At 44.7% G+C, this 24598-nt stretch overlaps 1 protein-coding gene across 1 annotated transcript in view; it reads left to right on the top strand.

Annotated features, from left to right (window-relative positions):
• Positions 1-24345, top strand: part of LOC141202582 (inactive dipeptidyl peptidase 10-like) — a 385315-nt gene extending 360970 nt beyond the window's left edge. The window contains exons 22-26 of the mRNA XM_073663754.1: positions 3265-3364; positions 3798-3856; positions 4057-4129; positions 8324-8397; positions 23526-24345. Of these exons, the coding sequence (XP_073519855.1) occupies positions 3265-3364; positions 3798-3856; positions 4057-4129; positions 8324-8397; positions 23526-23636 (417 nt within the window). The 3' untranslated portion in view covers positions 23637-24345. The remainder of the gene's footprint in view (positions 1-3264; positions 3365-3797; positions 3857-4056; positions 4130-8323; positions 8398-23525) is intronic.
• Positions 24346-24598: the final 253 nt, after the last annotated feature.

The raw sequence follows: 24598 nt of genomic DNA, 5'->3' as shown, positions 1-24598 counted from the left end.
TACACACACGTGTTAAAATGGCAGTTTTTTAGTCACGTAAAAAAATCATACCACGATGAATAATTTCAGAACTTTTTCCGCCTTTAATGTCACCTATAATCTGTACAATCATCTGAAATCATTTTGAGGGGGAAAATAAAAATAACAACACTAAAATAATGTGGTTGCATAAGTGTGAACCCCACCGTAGAACCTGGGATTATAAGGTGGGGTTGTGTTCAGAATTAGCCAAGCACATTTAAGCTCATCTTAAATAGTAGGCAGTACACAGCTGCCATCATTTACAGTGATTGTGATTAACCACATATAAAGTTTGGCTGTAGGATTTTCCTGACATTTTCTTAGTTGCATTTTAAAGCAAAATTCTTGGTCCTTAAACAGCTTACAACACAGCAAAGGGATCTCATTGTTGAAAGTTATCAGGAGAAGGGTACAAAATTCTTTCCAAAGCATTAGATATACCATGGAACACATAATGGTGACATCACCTAGAACTGGACATCCCACAAATCTTGATGAAAAGAAAATAAGAAAATTGGTCTGGGGGCTGTGACGCGCCCCCTGGACCGTGGGGAATACCCGGAGCCGGGCCTTGTAGATGCTGGGGGTTGTAGTCACCGTGGCGGCGACCCGGTCCGTGATCCAGGGCGGTCAAACCAGTGGCAGTCTATGTGTATAGGTTATATAGTCCGACTACGCCACCTGTGGATTGTGGTCATTGGTAACCGCCGCTGCGGAGCAGTCTACTGAAGCGGATGATATGCGCAGCAAGGTAGTGTAACTCCCCACAGGAAGAGTATAGCTTCAGGGCAGCGTGTATGGATGATGGTGGTGATAGTGCGGGGTGTCGCGGTGTAAGAAGAATCACAGAGTCCAGATGATGCAGTCCCAGATCTTTTACTCACGATTAAGCAGTTCCACTTACAGGGCCAGTGTAAGAGCCCACGGCGTCCTGTGCTCACGCAGTAAGGGGCTCGGTCGACCCTCAGGTATCTCTGGAGCATTTAGCAGGACCCCCTTCAGTGTGTCCTCTCTGGCCTCTCTCCCTGTACCTCACACCTAGCGGCACCTCTGTCCAGTGTCCTCGGGCCTTGGCGGGCAACGTGTGTTCCGTCCCCTGGCCCTATGTGTCTACCTTCCTGGTGGCTTGCTGTACTTGAAGTGCTGCAGCCTCCGGTTCCCAGTTGAGCCCTGTAGTCTCTGCTGGTTGAGGGATCCGGTTCCCTTCTTTTGGCCTGACCCCCCTGCCTCCTGGCAGCGGCGGGCGTATGGGTGGCAGCTGCACGGCCCGTACCCCTAGGGTCCCTTCGGTTCCTGTCCTGGAGCCTTCCTGCTCGCCTTTCCTCTCTTCACACCTTTCAGGCTCAGGCCTCCTGACTAGGCCCGCCTCTGGAGCAGAGCCCATACAGAGCTTCTGCTCCTGCACTCTCCTCCTCTGACTGAACACTCCACTGTCTCTCTCAGACTCCACTCCCTGAACTAAAATGGTTCCTTGCTTTTATACCTCCTACTCAGTGCTCCCAGGATCTACGTCCTCCACCCATCCACTACCTAGTTCCCCCTCTCTAGGTGGTTCCTCCCCACTCCAGCCAGGGATCAGGGACAGTTGTGCTCTCCCTTAGGAGCATTGTCGCCCTGTCCCCCGGAAATGTGGTGTAGTGGATGTAGTGTTAGGGTCCTGAGCCATACTCCTTCCTTACCTGAGAGTGAGATACCACACCTCTGGGTGAGATGCAATACCTCTGTGGCGACCGAACCCTCAGGGGCGCCACAGCTGCCAAGAGGCATACAGCAAGATGAAAGGAGTTGCAGGAATTTCTGGCAAGTACTGCATGTGACAACAATCTCCTGTATTCTTTATATGTTTGGCCTGTGGGGTAGGGTGCAAGAGACAAAAACCTTTTTTTTACTAATAAAAACATCCAAGCCCAGCTATGTTTTTGATGAAACCTACATGAAGTCTGCCAAAAGCATGTGGAAAAATGTATTATGGTCTGATATGACCAATGTTGAGCTTCTTGGCCATAATTCCAAAAGCTATGTTTGGTGCAAAGCCAACACTGAACATCATCAAAAGAACATCCTACCCACAGTGAATCATGGTAGAGACAGCATTATGCTTTGGGGCTGTTTTTCTGCAGCTGAAACTAGGGCTTTACTTAAGGTGGAGGGAATTATTAACAGTTCAAAATATGAGTCAATTTTGCAACAAAACGTTCAGGCATCTGCTAAAAAACTGAAGATGAATTTCAGCACAACAACCCTAAGTCTACCTCCAAATCAACAAAAGAATGGCTTTGCCAGAAAAAGATCACAGTTTTGGAATAGCCAAGCCAGGACCCAGGGCTGAATCCAATTGAAAATCTGTGAGTTGACCTGAAGAGGACATTTTAACAGGAGTGTGTAGACTTTTTACCAATGCATATACTGATACATAAAAAGACAGGCCTGGCATTAAAAAATTTGGTTCCATTTCCATTCAATAAATATAAGAATGGGTGTGTATATTATGAACTAAAACTTATGAAAATTCCAGTCAGACTTAAAGGGAATCTGTCAGTAGAATCAACCCTTCTAAGCCTTCAATATTGGCATGTAGGTAATTTGAGGCTGAATAAAACGATACCTTGATATCGGTGATCCGATTTCTTATTCCAGAGATATTCACTTTTTTTATATGTAAATGAGCTATTCAGGACTATGCACCAGACACTGATCTGCATGAGAATCTGCCTCCAGGGGTTATTAAAAATAAAAAGGGCGTTACCAGTGTGAGAAAAATAACTAACACAGGACAGTAGAACTAAAGTTTGTCTCTTAACAAACAGGTTAGCAGCTGCAGCACTCACAGCTCTGCTGTATTGCAACAATATTGCAACCCCGTCTGCCTGTGAGATAGAAGCTAAGAGGAAGCTGCAGATGTGTCAGGTATAATCACACACAGCTCTGCAGTGAGATCAGGAGAGCAGAGAACGGCCATTAGACATCCCACTGGTAACTCCCCCTTTTATTTATAGTAATCTCTGGAAGCAGATTCTCTTAAAGATCAGTTACCGACTCATAGATCTGAAAAGCTCATTTACATCTAAGAAAAACATGGATTTCTCTGGAATAAGACATCAGATCGCAGATATCAAGGTGTAATTTTAGTCAGATTCCTAATACCTACATGCCAATAAAGATGGCTCAGGAGGGTTGACCCTAAGGACAGATTCTCTTTAAAATACAAAGAGCAAATTTAATTGACAAATCTTTGTTTTTTAGGCCTATGGTGGGTTTTTGGCTCTCAAGCTGCTGTCACTGCCTGAAGAGCTGTTTGCTTGTGGTGTAACAGTTGCTCCTATCACAAGTTTCCACCTGCACTGTAAGTATCTATTGAAAGGGTGCTGATTCCTTCTGTCCCCTGACGTAATCTCATAGATAAGCCGCCGCCAAAGATGTGTGGCAGTGGCTCTCTCAGAGAGAACACAGAATTGGCACAACAATCACTCCTGTGCATGGAAGAGTCTGAGTCTAGGGAGATAGTCGTCAGCTGTACGATTGGCCAAACCATCGTTCAGCTGACAGCCATCTAATTGTCACAGGTGTGTCAGATGTAACAGACAGTCGCTCTGCATCGGCTGCAGAAGGTCTCTGCGTTTGGCATTGCAGACGCCTTCTTAATCCTTCTGACTTTTGGACGCAGTGGCAACCTACCCCCGTCACTGGGGGGCTTTGTTCTTTTGGGTTAGTAAAAAAATCTGATCCTAATTTATATAATTAAGTTAACGATATAATTATCTTATTTTTCTGAACAGCGGCAGTACTTGCAGAGCGTTACCTGGGGATGCCATCACAAGAAGGTTCAGTTTACATGGTATGTTTTTTTTTTTACTGTGAAGACCATATATGTATAAAATGAAATATGTGTTTTTGATATTTTTTATTACAAAATTGTCAATTTCAACATGCTGCTTAGTAAGTAGCCTGATGTCTGCAGTGTTGATTTCAGCAGAAAGATTTATTAAAGCATGCAGGTATCCATGATCCTACCTCCTCTTGTATTTGCCTCGCTAGGTGGCCTCTGTATTGAATAACATCCAGAGGCTACGGGGCCAGCGATTTCTTCTGGTCCATGGCACTGCAGATGGTGAGACACCCTCCATGGAATGAACAGGTGCATGTTGTTCGACTTCATTTGAAATGCATTATAACACATAGCATGAGTTTCTTATAGAACAGGAATGCACATACATTGGGGGCTACCTATTAACTGGTACAGAAACCCGTCAGCATTTTGTATTACACAATTCAGTGCTAATAACATATTGAAAAATCCATTGATATCTGGCTGGCTGCTGTGGGTTACTTCACACTTTCAGTAGATAACCCTTCTGGTATGCATGATGGCTAAAGACTGTGAGAAACACTAATAAAATGCTTTCAAGCTAAAAAACAAGTGAGCATCCTACTGTATAAAGAATGCATGTGCTTTACAGTCCAAAAAACAAGAAGCACTGGAAACCAATGGTAGATCACCGTCAACATGCAGGCTGAAGTGACAGATTAGGCAGGTATTTAAAAAAGCTGCATTTACACTGAAAGATGATTGTGAACAAGCACTCTTAAGAACTGATGAATGAGCAAAACGCCTGTTCATTAGGTGAAAAATCTTATGTGCAGCGCAAAAGATCATTATTCTCAGCGGTGCATCGACTCACACTGGCCAGAATGTGGCAACCTATGCGCAATCTGCTACAGATCGCTCAGTGCTCATTCTTTACTGCAGTCTGACTGTGTAAACAGACTATTAAATGACTGCTGATTTGTAATTGTTTACTGATCGGCGATCGTTTAATGCCGCCACTCGGACCCTTGTAGTTTCACCTAACAGCCTAAAAAGTCCTACCTGAGTGATCGTAATAGCAGGATAATGTCTGACGAACATGTGAACATTCATTTGTGTATAAACTCCAAACTATACAACTGGACACATTGATCGACCCATAGCTTAAAGCACTTTTCCTAAAAAAATCAAATTATCCTCTATCAATAAGATATGAGAAAATTTATTGTTTGCTGAGTCTCTGAACATTGAAATCCTCAGCGTTCTCAAGATTGAGGCTGTGGAACCTCGAGAACTGGGCTCTGCAGCCTCCTCTTGAATATAGTGGAAGTGTGTGTGCTTGACCTCAGCTCCATTTATTTTCTATGGCAGTACCAGTGGAAGCAGAGCTCTGTGCTAAGCTTTATCGGGTAGCCCCCATTATCAATGGATAAAGCAAAGGCTGAGCATGCTCACCTCTACACCATTGAGAACCACTTTCTCAGGGTTCCAAAGCCTTATACCTGTCCTATGGATAAGGTATAACTGTTTTTTTGGGGAGTAACCCTTTAATATTCCTGTAGACCAATGCTAGAATACTGAACAAATTCTTTACATGTAAAACAATAAAATGAGTCAGGGTTTACATTAGTAAAATCTATTGCACAGAATATGATGTATAATGTGCATATTCCATGTGTTATCTTGGAATGACGGTTAAAGTAGGAAAAAAACTCAAAAGAAGCTTTTTCAAGTTCTGTACTGGAAAGAGTTGCATGTGCTAAGTCCCATTTTACTGCAGCGAGAAAATTGGTTTCTCAGCCTGTGCTGCCTCTAGGCAAGGGTCTGCTTATTCTATTGTTAAAAGACTGGTTTACTAAATAATTCATTTTTTCCATTAGGTTTAATTTCACTTAAAGTGTTTCCGCAGAGACTGTAGAGAACTCTGATAAAAGAGGCTGGGTTTGGAGTCAAACACATTTAGACTTTCCAAGAACCTATATTAGATGTTTTTAGGGAGTCCTCTGACCAACAGTTAATAGCAGTAGTGCCCCCTCTACCATAACAATGCATGTTCTAGTAACCCAAACATGGGGGGTACATTTCTCCACAATAAATGTAAATATACAGTACAGACCAAAAGTTTGGACACACCTTCTCATTTAAAGATTTTTCTGTATTTTCATGACTATGAAAATTGTACATTCACACTGAAGGCATCAAAACTATGAATTAACACATGTGGAATTATATAGTTAACAAAAAAGTGTGAAACAACTGAAAATATGTCTTATATTCTAGGTTCTTCAAAGTAGCCACCTTTTGCTTTGATGACTGCTTTGCACACTCTTGGCATTCTCTTGATGAGCTTTAAGAGGTAGTCACCGGAAATGGTTTTCACTTCACAGGTGTGCCCTGTCAGGTTTAATAAGTGGGATTTCTTGCCTTATAAATGGGGTTGGGACCATCAGTTGTGTTGTGCAGAAGTCTGGTGGATACACAGCTGATAGTCCTACTGAATAGACTGTTAGAATTTGTATTATGGCAAGAAAAAAGCAGCTAAGTAAAGAAAAACGAGTGGCCATCATTACTTTAAGAAATGAAGGTCAGTCAGTGCAAAAAATTGGGAAAACTTTGAAAGTGTCCCCAAGTGCAGTTGCAAAAACCATCAAGCACTACAAAGAAACTGGCTCACATGAGGACCGCCCCAGGAAAGGAAGACCAAGAGTCACCTCTGCTTCTGAGGATAAGTTTATCCGAGTCAGAAGCCTCAGAAATCGCAGGTTAACAGCAGCTCAGATTAGAGACCAGGTGAATGCCACAGAGTTCTAGCAGCAGACACATCTCTACAACAACTGTTAAGAGGAGACTTTGTGCAGCAGGCCTTCATGGTAAAATAGCTGCTCGGAAACCACTGCTAAGGACAGGCAACAAGCAGAAGAGACTTGTTTGGGCTAAAGAACACAAGGAATGGACCTTAAAACCAGTGGAAATCTGTGCTTTGGTCTGATGAGTCCAAATTTGAGATCTTTGGTTCCAACCACCGTGTCTTTGTGCGATGCAGAAAAGGTGAACGGATGGACTCTACATGCCTGGTTCCCACCGTGAAGCATGGAGGAGGAGGTGTGATGGTGTGGGGGTGCTTTGCTGGTGACACTGTTGGGGATTTATTCAAAATTGAAGGCATACTGAACCAGCATGGCTACCACAGCATCTTGCAGCGGCATGCTATTCCATCCGGTTTGCGTTTAGTTGGACCATCATTTATTTTTCAACAGGACAATGACTCCAAACACACCTCCAGGCTGTGTAAGGGCTTTTTGACCAAGAAGGAGAGTGATGGGGTACTACGCCAGATGACCTGGCCTCCACAGTCACCAGACCTGAACCCAATCGAGATGGTTTGGGGTGAGCTGGACCGCAGAGTGAAGGCAAAAGGGCCAACAAGTGCTAAGCATCTCTGGGAACTCCTTCAAGATTGTTGGAAGACCATTTCCGGTGACTACCTCTTGAAGCTCATCAAGAGAATGCCAAGAGTGTGCAAAGCAGTCATCAAAGCAAAAGGTGGCTACTTTGAAGAACCTAGAATATAAGACATATTTTCAGTTGTTTCACACTTTTTTGTTAAGTATATAATTCCACATGTGTTAATTCATAGTTTTGATGCCTTCAGTGTGAATGTACAATTTTCATAGTCATGAAAATACAGAAAAATCTTTAAATGAGTCAAATCAGTTCCCCTATATGTAGCCTTAGGCACACAGATCTTTTTTTCTAATAACAAATAGATATAAAAATGTCATCATGAAATACCTACTTACCTGTATGAATTGCTAATCCCATATATCTGAATGATTGATAGCGATGCCACAAGTCAGCTTGCCTGCAGAAGTTAATAATGTGATGTGGATGATAAGTCTGTGAGGAATACAAACTGTTTGCATAGAAAAGATTCTGCATTATGACATTTTTCTAATAATGCCTGAATATGATCTGCAATGCATTCTGCTCTAATACTGCATGTCTAATCTCGTCATTGAGCCAAAGAGTATTTTCAGAATGTCTCCTGATGAAACATAAATAATGTTGAAAATGTGAATTTTAGTCCAATTTTGAGAAAGTGTTTGGCTACTATACCTTGGCTGCTACATTTAGGAAGAGATCAGTGGGACTGAACACAGCCAGAAAGTTATGATTTGACATTTAGTTGGAAGCGATATCTCACCAAGTTATATGATAAAGTCATTTAGCGATCCACTGGCTTCCAAATTTGAGATACTAACAATACACAATCTACATGGAAAATCTTGTCATGACTACCTGAACCCAAATCAGATTGTGCTGCTTCAAGGTTACTGGTTTCAATGAGAAGATGCCACCAGGCTACAATTATTCATACACATATTTCATTGATTTAAACTGTTTAGACATGTTAATTCTCCTTATAACTTGTGTTCTGCATAATGGTCATTAACTTTCTGCTTCTTTCTGTGTTGGTTTCTTTTCTTCAATCAAAAGCCAATGTGCACTTCCAACATACAGCTGAACTCCTAAGCCGTCTGCTCCTGGCTGGATCTAATGTCACTAGCAGGGTAAGTCTACACCTGCAGGCCAGATGAAGGCTATAGAAAGTCTTTAAAACACAGCAACGAAGGTGAAAGCAGAAAATGCATAATTCTACTTTTAGAATTAGAAAATACCAAACAGTAATACAAACACAGATGATACATGATCTATAATTACTGATCTGATACAGACTTGGAACCAAGAGAGGTGATATGTGTGTGCATGTGTGAGTGTGTGTGTGCGTATATATATACACTACCGTTCAAAAGTTTGGGGTCACCCAGACAATTTTGTGTTTTCCATGAAAACTCATACTTTCATTTATCAAATGAGTTGCAAAATGAATAGAAAATACAGTCCAGACATTGACAAGGTTAGAAATAATGATTTTTATTAGAAAGAATAATTTTTTTCTTCAAACTTTGCTTTCGTCAAAGAATGCTCCCTTTGTAGCAATTCCAGCATTGCAGACCTTTGTCATTCTAGCTGTTAATTTGCTGAGGTAATCTTGAGAAATTTCCCCCCATGCTTCCTGAAGCCCCTCCCACAAGTTGGATTGGCTTGAAGGGCACTTTTTGCGTACCATACGGTCAAGCTGCTCCCACAACAGCTGAATGGGGTTGAGATCTGGTGACTGCGCTGGCCACTCCATTACAGATAGAATACCAGCTGCCTGCTTCTTCCCTAAATAGTTCATGCATAATTAGGAGGTGTGCTTTGGGTCATTGTCCTGTTGTAGGATGAAATTGGCTCCAATCAAGTGCTGTCCACAGGGTATGGCATGGCGTTGCAAAATGTAGTGATAGCCTTCCTTATTCATAATCCCATTTACCTTGTACAAATCTCCCACTTTACCAGCACCAAAGCAACCCCAGACCATCACATTACCTCCACCATGCTTGACAGATGGCATCAGGCACTCTTCCAGCATCTTTTCAGTTGTTCTGCGTCTCACAAATGTTCTTCTGTGTGATCCAAACACCTCAAACTTTGTTTTGTCTGTCCATAAAACTTTTTTCCATTCTTCCTCTGTCCAATATCTCTGTTCTTTTTCCCATATTAATCTTTTCCTTTTATTAGCCAGTCTCAGATATGGCTTTTTCTTTGCCACTTTGCCCTGAAGGTCAGCATCCCGGAGTCGCCTCTTCACTGTAGACGTTGACACTGGCATTTTGCGTGTACTATTTAATGAAGCTGCCAGTTGAGGAGCTGTGAGGCATCGATTTCTCAAACTAGAGACTCTAATGTACTTGTCTTGTTGCTCAGTTGTGCAGTGGGACCTCCCACTTCCCTTTCTACTCTGGTTAGAGCCTGTTTGTGCTCTCCTCTGAAGGGAGTATTACACACCGTTGTAGGAAATCTTCAGTTTCTTGGCAATCTCTCGCATGGAATAGCCTTCAATTCTAAGAACAAGAATAGACTGTCGAGTTTCACATGGAAGATCTCTTTTTCTGGCCATTTTGAGAGTTTCATAGAACAAACAAATGTAATGCTCCAGATTCTCAACTAGCTCAAAGGAAGGTCAATTTTATAGCTTCTCAAATCAGCCAAACCACTTTCAGCTGGGCTAACATACTTGTGCAAGGGTTTTCTAGGGTTTTCTAAACATCCATTAGCCTTCTTACACAGTTAGCAAACACAATGTACCATTAAAACACTGGAGTGGTGGTTGTTGGAAATGGGCCTCTATACACCTATGTAGATATTGCAATAAAAACAAGACGTTTGCAGCTAGAATATTCATTTACCACATTAACAATGTATAGAGTGTATTTCTGATTCATTTAATGTTAGCTTCATTGAAAAAAAATGTGCTTTTCTTTCAAAAATAATAAAATTTCTAAATGACCCCAAACTTTTGAATGGTAGTGTATATATTTATATATATATATATATATATATTTATATATATATATATATATATATATATATATATATATATATATATATATATATACAGTACAGACCAAAAGTTTGGACACACCTTCTCATTTAAAGATTTTTCTGCATTTTCATGACTATGAAAATTGTACATTCACTCTGAAGGCATCAAAACTATGAATTAACACATGTGGAATGATATACGTAACAAAAAAGTGTGAAACAACTGAAAATGTGTCTTATATTCTAGGTTCTGCAAAGTAGCCACCTTTTGCTTTGATGACTGCTTTGCACACTCTTGGCATTCTCTTGATGAGCTTCAAGAGGTAGTCACCGGAAATGGTTTTCACTTCACAGGTGTGCCCTGTCAAGTTTAATAAGTGGGATTTCTTGCCTTATAAATGGGGTTGGGACCTTCAGTTGTGTTGTGCAGAAGTCTGGTGGATACACAGCTGATAGTCCTACTGAATAGACTGTTAGAATTTGTATTATGGCAAGAAAAAAGCAGCTAAGTAAAGAAAAACGAGTGGCCATCATTACTTTAAGAAATGAAGGTCGGTCAGTCCGAAAAATTGGGAAAACTTTGAAAGTGTCCCCAAGTGCAGTTGCAAAACCCATCAAGCGCTACAAAGAAACTGGCTCACATGAGGATCGCCCCAGGAAAGGAAGACCAAGAGTCACCTCTGCTTCTGAGGATAAGTTTATCCGAGTCACCAGCCTCAGAAATCGCAGGTTAACAGCAGCTCAGATTAGAGACCAGGTCAATGCCACACAGAGTTTTAGCAGCAGACACATCTCTACAACAACTGTTAAGAGGACACTTTGTGCAGCAGGCTTTCATGGTAAAATAGCTGCTCGGAAACCACTGCTAAGGACAGGCAACAAGCAGAAGAGACTTGTTTGGGCTAAAGAACACAAGGAATGGACATTAGACCAGTGGAAATCTGTGCTTTGGTCTGATGAGTCCAAATTTGAGATCTTTGGTTCCAACCACCGTGTCTTTGTGCGACGCAGAAAAGGTGAACGGATGAACTCTACATGCCTGGTTCCCACCGTGAAGCATGGAGGAGGAGGTGTGATGGTGTGGGGGTGCTTTGCTGGTGACACTGTTGGGGATTTATTCAAAATTGAAGGCATACTGAACCAGCATGGCTACCACAGCATCTTGCAGCGGCATGCTATTCCATCCGGTTTGCGTTTAGTTGTGTAAGGGCTATTTGACCAAGAAGGAGAGTGATGGGGTGCTACACCAGATGACCTGGCCTCCACAATCACCAGACCTGAACCCAATCGAGATGGCTTGGGGTGAGCTGGACCGCAGCGTGAAGGCATAAGGGCCAACAAGTGCTCAGCATCTCTGGGAGCTTCTTCAAGATTGTTGGAAGACTATTTCCGGTGACTACCTCTTGAAGCTCATCAAGAGAATGCCAAGAGTGTGCAAAGCAGTCATCAAAGCAAAAGGTGGCTACTTTAAAGAACCTAGAATATAAGACATATTTTCAGTTGTTTCACACTTTTTTATTAAGTATATAATTCCACATGTGTTAATTCATAGTTTTGATGCCTTCAGTGTGAATGTACAATTTTCATAGTCATGAAAATACAGAAACATTTTTAAATGAGAAGGTGTGTCCAAACTTTTGGTCTGTACTGTATACACTGCTCAAAAAATAAAGGGAATACTTAAACAACAGAATATAACTCCAAGTAAATCAAACTTCTGTGAAATCAAACTGTCCACTTAGGAAGCAACACTGATTGACAATCAATTTCACATGCTGTTGTGCAAATGCAATAGACAATAGTTGGAAATTATTGGCAATTATCAAGACACACTCAATAAAGGAGTGGTTCTGCAGGTGGGGACCACGGACCACATCTCAGTACCAATGCTTTCTGGCTGATGTTTTGGTCACTTTTGAATGTTGGTTGTGCTTTCATACTCGTGGTAGCATGAGACGGACTCTACAACCCACAGAAATTGCTCAGGTAGTGCAGCTCATCCAGGATGGCACATCAATGCGAGCTGTGGCAAGAAGGTTTGCTGTGTCTGTCAGCGTAGTGTCCAGAGGCTGGAGGTGCTACCAGGAGACAGGCCAGTACACCAGGAGACGTGGAGGGGGCCGTAGCAGGGCAACAACCCAGCAGCAGGACCGCTACCTCCGCCTTTGTGCAAGGAGGAACAGGAGGAGCACTGCCAGAGCCCTGCAAAATGACCTCCAGCAAGCCACAAATGTGCATGTGTCTGCACAAACGGTTAAAAACCGACTCCATGAGGGTGGTATAAGGGCCTGACGTCCACAGATGGGGGTTGTTCTCACAGCCCAACACCGTGCAGGACGCTTGGCATTTGCCACAGAACACCAGGATTGGCAAAGTCGCCACTGGCGCCTTGTGCTCTTCACAGATGAAAGCAGGGTCACACTGAGCACATGTGACAGAGTCTGGAGACGCCATGGAGAGTGATCTGCTGCCTGCAACATCCTTCAGCATGACCGGTTTGGCAGTGGGTCAGTAATGGTGTGGGGTGGCATTTCTTTGGAGGGCCGCACAGCCCTCCATGTGCTCGCTAGAGGTAATCTGACTGCCATTAGTTACCTAGATGAGATTCTCAGACCCCTTGTGAGAACATATGCTGGTGTGGTTGGCCCTGGGTTCCTCCTAATGCAGGACAATGCCAGACCTCATGTGGCTGGAGTGTGTCAGCAGTTCCTGCAAGATGAAGGCATTAAAGCTATGGACTGGCCCGCCCGTTCCCCAGACTTGAATCCGATTGAGCACATCTGGGACATCATGTCTTGCTCCATCCACCAACGTTACGTTGCACCACAGACTGTCCAGGAGTTGGCGGATGCTTTAGTCCAGGTCTGGGAGGAGATCCCACAGAAGACCATCCGCAACCTGATCAGGAGCATGCCCAGGCATTGTAGGGAGGTCATACAGGCACGTGGAGGCCACACACAATACTGAACCTCATTTTGACTTGTTTTAAGGACATTACATCAAAGTTGGATCAGTCAGTAGTGTGTTTTTCCACTTTAATTTTGGGGGTGACTCCAAATGCAGGCCTCCATTGGTTAATAAATTTGATTTCCATTGATGATTTTTGTGTGATTTTGTTGTCAGCACATTTAACTTTATACAGAACAAAGTATTCAATGAGAATATTTTATTCATTCAGATCTAGGATGTGTTATTTGAGTGTTCCCTTTATTTTTTTGAGCAGTGTACTGTATATACATGTATGTATGTATGTATATATATATATATATATATATATATATATATATATATATATATATATATATATATATATATAATATGTATGCCCCCTTCCTTATTTCTTATTCTTTTGCATGTTTGTCATAAATATTTGAAAATCACTTTTCACACCGAGCCCTGTAGGTTTGGATTTCTTTTCCTCTTAATAATAAAGACTTCATTTAAAAGTATTCATGACACCCCTTGATTCCCCATCCTGGTATGCATGGCACTCCTTAACCCCCATCCTGGTATGCATGGCACCCCTTTATCCCCCATCCTGGTATGCATGGCACCCCTTTATCCCCCATGCTGGTATGCATGGCACCCCTTTATACCCCATCTTGGTATTCATGACACCCCTTGATTCCCCATCCTGGTATGCATGGCACCCCTTTATCCCCCATCCTGGTATGCATAGCACCCCTTTATACCCCATCTTGGTATTCATGACACCCCTTGATTCCCCATCCTGGTATGCATGGCACCCCTTTATCCCCCATCCTGGTATGCATGGCACCCCTTGATCCCCCATCCTGGTATGCATGGCACCCTCTGAGCCCCCATCCTGGTATGCATGACACCCCTTGAGCCCCCATCCTGGTATGCATGACACCCCTTGAGCCCCCATCCTGGTATGCATGACACCCCTTGAGCCCCCTTCCTGGTATGCATGACATCCCTTGAACCCCCATCCTGGTATGCATGACACCCTCTGAGCCCCCATCCTGGTATGCGTGGCACCCTCTGAACCCCCATCTTGGTATGCATGGCACCCTCTGAGCCCCCAACCCGGTATGCATGGCACCCTCTGAGCCTCCATCCTGGTATGCATGGCACCCTCTGAGCCCCCATCCTGGTATGCATGGCACCCTCTGAGCCCCCATCCTGGTATGCATAGCACCCTCTGAGCCCCATCCTGGTATGCATGACACATACGTATGTACCGTATTTCTCGGACTATAAGACGCACCGGACCATAAGACGCACCTAGGTTTTCAAGGAGGAAAATAGGAAAAAAATTTAAGCAAAAAATGTGGTCATGATGCCCTATTATGAGGGAGGGGGTCTGCTGCTGACACTGGTATTGGGGTAATGTCCCCCCAATTCTGTTAATATCCTCCATCCTGGTATGTATGGCCCCTCCTTCCTGGTATAAGTGGCCCCCATCCCATCCTGGTATGCATGGCACCCTTGTATCCCCCATCCTGGTATGCATGGCACCCCTTTATACCCCATCTTGGTATTCATGACACCCCTTTATCCCCCATCCTGGTATGCATGGCACCCCTTTATCCCCCATCCTGGTATGCATGGCACCCCTTTATCCCCCATGCTGGTATGCATGGCACCCCTTTATACCCCATCTTGGTATTCATGACACCCCTTGATTCCCCATCCTGGTATGCATGGCACCCCTTTATCCCCCATCCTGGTATGCATGGCACCCCTTAATGGTATGCAGAATTATTGAGCAACTATTAGTGTACAGAATTATTTATTATGCAACAAAATGAAAAACGTAAATTTTCTCATCTCAGTTGTTTCTTTTCATTTGGTAAAGTGAGAATAATAAACAAATAACTCAAAATGTACAAAAATACATTTGACATTTAAAAAAAAATATCTGTGACCAATGTAGCCGCCCTTTTTTTCAATAACAGTCATAAGTCTTTCATCCATGGAGTCTTGTCAGTTTCATCATCTGTTGACGGTTAGCTTCCTGGCCATAACCAGCAACAGCCTCCAAGACACTGTTCAGAGAGGTGACTGTTCTCCTTCACCGTAAATATCCCACTTAAGAAGAGCCCACAAGTTCTTGATAGGGTTTAGGTCAGGTGAAGAAGGGACCATGTCATTATTATTTCATCTTTAAAGCCTTTACTGGCAGCCAAGCAGTGGAGACTTCGATGCTGCGATGGAGCATTGTCCTGCATAAAAATCATGGTTTTAATTGAAAGATACAGACGTTTTTCCTTTACCACTTCTTGAAGAAAGTGTCTTCTAAACACTGGTGGTAAGTTTGGGAGTTGATTTTGATTCTATTTTCAAACCAAAAAGGACCAACTAGCTCACCTTTAATAATACCAGCCCATAGCAGTACCCTACCTTGCTGGCGTCAGAGTCGATGCCTGTTACTGATCCAGCCACGGGTCAATCCATTTGGTTAATTCAGAGTCACTCTCCTTTCATCAGTCCATAAAACCTTTGAAAAATCTGTCTTCAGATATTTCTCGGTCCAGTCTTGACATTTGAACTTCTGTGTCTTGTTCAGTGGTTCTCGGTAGTGATGAGCGGGCACTAAAATGCTCGGGTGCTCATTGCTCTGGTCGAGGAAATCGTAATGCTAGGGTGCTCGATCCGAGCAATGAACCCAGTGTAAGTGTCACGGGTGTGTCAGAGGTGACACAGTCACCCTGCAGTTGGTTGCAGGAGATATCTATGTTTGGCATTACAGACATCTTCTTAGAGGCTGACTGTCCCTAGGACCCAGCGGCTACCTCCCTCTGGCTAATTAGCTCCCTGGCTTGGGTGTATAAATACCTGGTGTGTCTGAGAGGGAGGTGCCGGCGATATTCATTACTACTTGTGAGGCTTTAGCAAGAGTAGTACTTTGACCTCTCTGGAGCTTGAGGCCGTGTGTGCATTTATTTGGAGTATTCTAAAGCTAAGAAATCCCCCGCTTGTTTACCCTTGTTGTCTATAGAGTTTAGTGGAGATCGACTAGTGCTCATCTCCTTCCTTCCCTAGCCTTAGCCATACGCCAGGAAAAGTCAGGGCGAGGCACGCGTGCGGCGATTGGTGAAGAGCCAATATAGGGATGGTAGTTGAGACAGGGTGACACTAGACCAGACTAGGAGGTCTCCATTCCCCCCTTTCCCTAGTGTCTGGGCTCCCTTTCCTTCCCTCTTCCCTTTGTGTTGCACCAGTAAATGTAATTTTAACATTTTACTACCTTATCTGCCCATGTGGTGTGTGACACATGATCAGACACATCTTGTTTCATTTATGAAGGAGGGACTGTGGAAGTCACAAAGCCTAATTTTACAAGGCCATCAGGCGGCCCTAACTACTGTTAGAGGGCCAGCAGTTGTCTCTCACTATTGTTAGAGGGCCATCAGCCGGCTATGCTTTGTTGTTCCCATTATTAAAGAGTGGGACTCCTATACTGTTGGTAGCATCGGCGTCTCTGCCCCCTGCCAGGCAGAGACGCCGTCCCCCTTACCACCACGGTCCTGGTCCGGCATCTTCCGGCCTCCCTGCTGCTGCTGCTGGTGCACGCAGCTTCCCGGGCACTGTGCTTAGGGCGCGCACATGCTCCCTCCCTCTTAAAGGGGCCGCGCGCTGTCCTAAAAAGTCCCTGGCCAATGGCCGGAGGACTTTCCATACTTAAAACACCTCCTCCAATATGGAGGTGCCCGTGCAAGGTTGTTGCTCTGTCTTCTTACTCTTGCTTCAGCCCTCAGGTCCCTCTGCAAGTCAGTCCTGTCCGCCAGTCTGTCCTTCAGTCCAGCCCGCCAGTCTGACTACAATCCAGCCCGACAGTCTGTCTACAATCCAGCCCGACAGTCTGTCTACAGGTTCTTCTCTGGGGCCATTCATCCAAACTAGCCGGCAATGCTGGCCAGAGGAAGACTTTCCTGCTCATCGCTCGGCATTACTGGTGGCCTTCCCTACGCAAGGATGTTGCGGATTTTGTCACGGCTTGTTCCTCCAGTGCCCCTAACAAGGTTCCCAGGCATCTTCCAGCCGGCCGTGTCCTTCCTCCTCCCGTACCTTCCGCTCCGTGGCAACACATTGCTATGGACTTTATTACGGATCTCCCTGTTTCTGCCGATTGTACTGTCATTTGGGTGGTCGCTGACCGCTTTTCTAAAATGGCCCACTTCATCCCTCTGCCTGGTCTCCCGTCTGCATCTGTGCTGGCTAAGGACTTCATCCATTACATCTTTCATCTCCACGGCCTACCCCTCCACATTGTGTCTGATCGCGTGGTCCAGTTCACTTCGCGCTTCTGGAGAGCTACGTGCAAGCTGCTGGATGTCTCCTTGGATTTCTCCTCTGCTTATCATCCTCAGTCCAATGGTCAAGTGGAACGTATCAACCAGGTCCTTACCAGCTTTCTTCAGCACTTCGTCAACGCTCACCATAACGATTGGGTTGAGCTCCTACCCTGGGCTGAGTTCTCCTATAACAACCATGAGAGTGAGTCTTCTTCCAAATCCCCGTTCTTTGTGGTCTTCGGTCAACATCCCCCGGATTCCGTTTCCCATCTGTTCTTCAGTGGACAATCCTGCCGAGGAGTCTCTGGTCAGTGAATTTTCTGCTATTTGGGAAGACACTAGATCCGCACTTCTTCAGTCCTCCGAGCGGATGAAGAAACATGCTGATAAGAGACGTCTGGATCTGCCTCAATTCTGTCCGGGACACAGGGTCTGGCTCTCCTCCAAATATGTTCATCTCAAAATACCATCATATAAGTTGGGTCCGCGGTTCATCGGCCCGTTCGAGGTTCTGAACCAAATCAATCCCGTGGCTTACAAGCTAAAAATCCCGGCCACCTTACGGATTCCTAACTTCTTCCACGTATCTCTCCTCAAACCAGTTGTTCTTAATTCTTTTTCTGACGACCCAGGTACCACCCCAGCTCCGGTCTCTGCTGAGGACATCGATGAGGTAGAGAACATTTTGGCCACCAAAAGGGTAAGAGGAAAAACCTCTTTTCTGGTGGATTGGAAGGGGTTTGGCCCAGAGGAGAGGTCTTGGGAACCCAGGGAGAACATCCATGCCCCTCTTCTTCTTAAAGAATTTCTTGCAGGCCTAAAAAAGAGGGGGTGTAAAGGGGAGGTACTGTAGCATCGGTGTCTCTGCCCCCTGCCAGGCATAGATGCCGTCCCCCTTACCGCCGTAGTCCTGGTCCTGCGTCTTCTGGCCTCCCTGCTGCTGCTGCTGGTGCACACAGCTTCCAGGGCACTGTGCTTAGGGCGTGTGCGTGCGCGCTCCCTCCCTCTTAAAGAGGCCTCGCGCGCCGTCCTAAAAGGTCCCCGGCCAATGGCCGGAGGACTTTCCCTATTTAAAGCACCTCCTCCAATATGGAGGTGCCCGTGCAAGGTTGTTGCTCTGTGTTCTTACTCTTGCTTCAGCCCTCAGGTCCCTCTGCAAGTCAGTCCTGTACGCCAGTCTGTCCTTCAGTCCAGCCCGTCAGTCTGACTACAATCCAGCCCGACAGTCTGTCTACAATCCAGCCCCACAGTCTGTCTACAGTCCAGTCCGCCAGTCTGTCTATGGGCTCTGCCCGCCTGCTTACCTGGAAGCACCTGCCTGTTGCCTGCCGTGTCCGCCAGCCTGCTTACCTGGAAGTACCTGCCAGTCACCGGCCGTGCCTGCTTACCTGGAAGCACCTGTCTGTTACCTGCCGTGCCCGCCAGCCTGCCTACCCGGAACACCCATCTGGCTATCAGCCGAATCAGCCTGCTTAACTACCCGGACCACCCATCAGCCTTCCTGCCGTGCTCATCCGCTGTACCAGTCAGTTCCTGCCATGTGAGTCACCTGCTCTCACACAAGGTCAGTCCCAGAGTGGCACCTGGTCTCCCTGTTCGGTCCCTCCCTGGTTCACAGAGTCGATTGAGCCGCTGTGCGACCTTGGTCAGGCCGAGTAGGTACTTAGTCACGCCCCTCTGGTCCCTCCTTGCACCGCAGCACAGAAGTTCCACCACCTGGATCCGTAACACTGTTATTGTGTATGCAATGACTGCAAGGGCTGCCAAAAATTAGGACACACTCCAATATCCCTTTGAAGAGACAGATTTCTAAAACTTAACATAGACAAAACTGAATTCATCATCTTTCCACCATCTCACTCAACCCCCCCAACTGACATATCCATCAAAGTCAATGGCTGCCCACTCTCCCCAGTCCTGCAAGCCCGCTGTCTCGGGGTAACCCTGGACTCTAACCTCTCTTTTAAACCACATATCCAAGCCCTTTCCACTTCCTGCCAACTCCAACTCAAAAATATCTCCCCCACATTCCTCAACCACGAATCTGCAAAAACACTAGTGCACACCCTCATGATCTCCCGCCTCGACTACTGCAACCTCTTGCTCTGTGGCCTCCCTTCTACCACTCTCACACCCCTCCAATCTATCCTAAACTCTGCTGCCCGACTAATCCACCTGTCCCCTGCTATTCCCCGGCCTATCCTCTCTGTCAATCCATTCACTGGCTCCCCATTGCCCAGAGACTCCAGTTCAAAACCCTAACCACGGCATACAAAGCCATCCACAACCTGTCTCTTCCATATATCTGTGACCTAGTCTCCCGGTATTTACCTACACGCAACCTCCAATCCTCACAAGATCTCCTTTTCTACTCCCCTCTTATCTCCTCTTCCCACAATTGTATACAAGATTTCTCCCGTGCATCCCCCCTACTCTGGAACTCTCTACCCCAACACATCAGACTCTCGTCGACCGTGGAAACCTTCAAAAGGAACCTGAAGACCCACCTCTTCCGAAAAGCCTACAACCTGCAGTATCCCTCGCTCCACCATTCGCTGCATGACCAGATCTACCCTCACCTACTGTATCCTTCCCCATCCCCTGTAGATTGTGAGCCCTCGCGGGCAGGGTCCTCGCTCCTCCTGTACCAGTCGCCGACTTGTATTGTTCAAATGTATTGTAACTGTTTGTGCTATGTATATCCCTTTCACATGTAAAGTGCCAAGGAATGAATGGCGCTATAATAATAAATAATAATAATAATAATAAAGAGACGTAGAGGAAAGCCTCAGTAAAATAAATTGTTCCCATTGTTAAGGAGTGGGTCTCCTATACTGGTAATGCCCAGGCACTAAGTGCATGGGCTGAAAAACATTTACCCCTGGGGAGTATACATGAACATACTGTATAACATACAGAATGTTAGTGGTAGGCCTCTAAAAAAAATTTCCTACGGGCATCATAAACACACTTAATAAAAAATTATGTGGGTGTTGCATCACGGTCACCCTGGTGATATAGTGGTGGAAAATGAGGAGAAGGAGGAGGACAACAGAAAATAGACAAAATCAGGAAGCGTATACCCGTGTCTGGGTGTGAAGAGGTGCATGGGAATAGACCCCCCCCCAAAAAAAAACACTGGATTTGACTTTATGTTCCGCTGCTATCATCTGGTGGTGTTGAGAAGTCTGGCCCAATCCAGCCCTTGTTCATTTTGATAAGAGTCAGCCTGTCAGCATTTTCAGTTGACAGGTGGATGTGCCCATCAGTTATAATACCCCCGGCGGTACTAAAAACCCACTCTGACAAAACGCTAGCAGCAGGGCAGGCCAGGACCTCCAAGGCATAGAAGGCCAGTTCGTGCCACGTCTCTAGCTTGAATACCCAATAGTTATAATTCACAGAGGAATCACGGAGGATGTTGTTATGGTCGGCAAGGTACTCCTTCAGCATCTTCCAAAACTTTTCCCTCCTTGTCAGAATACCCCACGCCTCAGGGCCTGTGCGCTGGGAGGGTCTGAGAAAAACAGTCCCACACCTTTGACAGTGTACCCCTGCCTCTGCTGCATCGTATTTGTGTCTCTCTCGCCTGTACTCCTTGGTTGTCCAACGAACTGTGACTTCTGCCGCCAGCATTTTCAGATGGGAATTTTTTTAATAATTTCTCAACAAGGGCCTTCTGGTACTGCAACATTTTATTAGACCTCTCCGCCACGGGAAGAAGAGATAAAGTTTTCTTTGTAGCTTGGGTCTAGAAGTGTGACCAACTAGTAATTACTGTTCCCCAATATGCGTACAACGCGAGTGTCACGGGAAAGGCAGCAAAACATAAAGTCAGCCATGTGTGCCAAACTGCCAACAGCCAAGACTTCCCTGCCCTAACCAAGAGGACGACTGTTCATGCTCTCCTCCTCATCCTCCTCCTCGTTCTTCCTCTCCTCAGGCCATCCACGCTGAACAAACGGTATGACTGTTGTGTGGGTAGTACTGTCTGTAGCCCAGGAAAACAGCTCTTGTTCCTCCTCCTCTTCCTCCTCATTACCACCCAATCCGCATTGAGATGAGATGAGGCTCGTCTATGTGGCATCACCCTGCATAGTTCCTTGCTCCATCTCATTGTGCTCCGCCTGCAATGCCTCCTCTTTAATTGTGAGTAGCGACCGTTTCAGTAGACAGAGAAGCGGGATGGTGACGCTAATTATGGCGTCATCGCCACTCACCATCTTGGTGGAGTCCTCAAAGTTTTGGAGGACGGCACAGACGTCAGACATTCATGCTCACTCATCAGCTCTTATGTGCGGAGGCTAACCTGAATACCGACGGTCGTGTTGAAGCTGGTACTCAATAACTGCCCTCTGCTGCTCACAAATTCTTCCCAACATACAGTACAGACCAAAAGTTTGGACACACCTTCTCATTTAAAGATTTTTCTGTATTTTCACGACTATGAAAATTGTACATTCACACTGAAGGCATCAAAACTATGAATTAACACATGTGGAATTATATACTTAACAAAAAAGTGTGAAACAACCGAAAATATGTCTTATATTCTAGGTTCTTCAAAGTAGCCACCTTTTGCTTTGATGACTTCTTTGCACACTCTTGGCATTCTCTTGATGATCATGTCCTAAAATGGACACTGTACTCCTGGTTGCTTCATGTTTAATTCTTCTGAAATCTTTGGCAGTTAATGTGCCTCTTTTTTCTCAACATGTTTTTCCAACCCAGTTGACTAATTGCAACAAATATTTTGTTGTTTCTGTGGTCACACCAATATCTTAGCAATTGCAAGTGTGCTGTATCCCTCTGTAAGACTTGTAACAATATTTGACTTTTTAGAGTCAGTTAGGTCTCTTTTTTGGCTCATTTTGCCTGTGGAAAACAAGCTGCCTAATAATTCTGCACACCTTGATAAAGGGCGTTGTATCCTTAGGCCTCACCCTCCCTCATTACACAGATAAACATCACATGATCTGCTTCATCCAATAAGCATTCAGCTTTATACAACTTGGAGTTGAAAAATCTACATAAAAAGGATGATATGTTCAAAATACTCACATGCTTAATAATTGTGCACACTGTGTAGCACACACGCACACACAGTTTTCCGAAGCACCTGACAGGTAACCTTCTTGCACACCTACCTGGGTACCTACTACCCCCAGCTCACTTTGCATCCCATAACATTCTTATACAGTACACAAAAATGATGCTTATTTCCCCTTCAGCCCCTGTACCTTCAGACTCATAAGCAACTTTTCCTGGTTATAGGGAAGGATTGAGGAACAGCAAATACTTTCCCTCCATCTCTCTCACCTGCACCTTGTACTGTGGAGCCCCAACTTTTGCTTTGTCTCAAACAAGAAAGCAGAAATACTGTGCAATGCTGCCCCCTAATGAGCACGATAATATTTACTACATACCTACTGGACACAATAATAATGTTTCCTAAGATTGAGGGAAAACAAAATAATTGCAGCTTTCACACTGCCTGACTTGTGGGCCCACTACTATCCTGACCCATTATATTTTGCAGCACTTTATAGACATCATCACTGTCCCCATTGGGGCTCACAACCTAAATTCCCTATCAGTATGTCTCTGGTGTGTGGGAGGAAACCGGAGAACCCGGAGGAAATCAACGCAAACACAGGGAGAACATACAAACTCCTTGCAGATGTTGTCCTTGGTGGTAATTGAACCCAAGACCCCAGCGCTGCAAAACATTCAAATGACTCAGAATGCCTTCTTCTGATGAGCTGAAATCCTTATTCTGGCATTAAATAGTATGAGAATAACTAGAGGAAAGCGGGCAGGCTAATAATATAAATTCATATACGAGCCAAAATAAAGAATGAGGTTGTCTTATTATTTCAGAAAGCACGTGAGAGATGAGCGGTATTCCCGCTATGAGTGTGACTTGTTAGGGATCTTCAAGGACTAGATATATATTGATGTAAACCTAATTTTATTGGTATAATTTTTTTGTTTTATCTTGCTCTTAGATTTATCCCGATGAGGACCATTTCTTCCTATCGAAGGGCAGCCAACACCACCTGAGCCTGTCAGTAGTGTCCTACCTGCAGAGCTGCCTCCAGAGCCAGAGGGAACAGTGAGCACGGACACTGTGAGACTGACGTAGAGCACAAGTTGTGGATGGTCTAAGAAGAAGCCAGGAAGGACATAATTGATGTATTCGCTGAAAATTTTAGAAAATCATCCCAATATTAAAGTCCTGACCTTCTGACTTGATTAGTGGTGGTGAATATCATTGCCTTCCAGTTGAAAATGGACTAAATATCCAAATTGATACAAAGAATACATATCGATCATGCAACCATCATGTGACTTCTAACTAAAGTTGGCCATATACATAAGATAGACATTGGGCATGCAGATATCACCCCGACCTACTTCCATATACATCCAGCACGTATGCGAAGTTCATCAAAGAATGCTTGTTTATTTCAATGGGAACAGGGAGACGCTTCTGGCAAGGACTTATCAATATGCAATATGCCCATTTATAACAAAATGTTTGATTTGAGCGCCCCTATGAGCATTAGAATGTCAACAAAATCCACCAACATTAATATGGATGGGTATTACAAAATGTCTTGGGTTGATTGTATAAACTTCCAATACTAATAGATATGTTAAAACGTTGTACTGTTCTCTAACTAACTGGATGGAAATAGATTGGTGCTTAATGTTTTTTTCCTTTTACATGTGTATTTCTGCATGTTAAGCAAACAGTCTATGAACTGTTCATTTAATTTGCACACAGGAAACCGATTATAAACTAAAGCCATATGTTGTACAATACCCTATACCCTGTTGTAACTTGTAGTGTCATTGTCAATTACATAGATTGTCAGGAATTAAAAGGGGTTGTCAGTCGGCAGTCTATGTGAATGCAGACTTGTGAATCCTAGCAGCGCGTGCAGTGTGCACTGTGAGGATTCTCCGGTGCTTTGGAGTGGGTGTCATGTGACTGCAGTATACAATATACATACTTCCGGCCACATTAGACTAGACATGTCCGGACTCGCTCAATACACTTGCATTGAGCAAGGCT

The sequence above is a fragment of the Phyllobates terribilis genome, unplaced genomic scaffold (assembly GCF_046119375.1).
Source record: "Phyllobates terribilis strain yellow unplaced genomic scaffold, ASM4611937v1 Scaffold_2__4_contigs__length_985480577, whole genome shotgun sequence".
Lineage (NCBI taxonomy): Eukaryota > Metazoa > Chordata > Amphibia > Anura > Dendrobatidae > Phyllobates > Phyllobates terribilis.
This window is presented reverse-complemented; position numbering and strand designations above follow the sequence as displayed.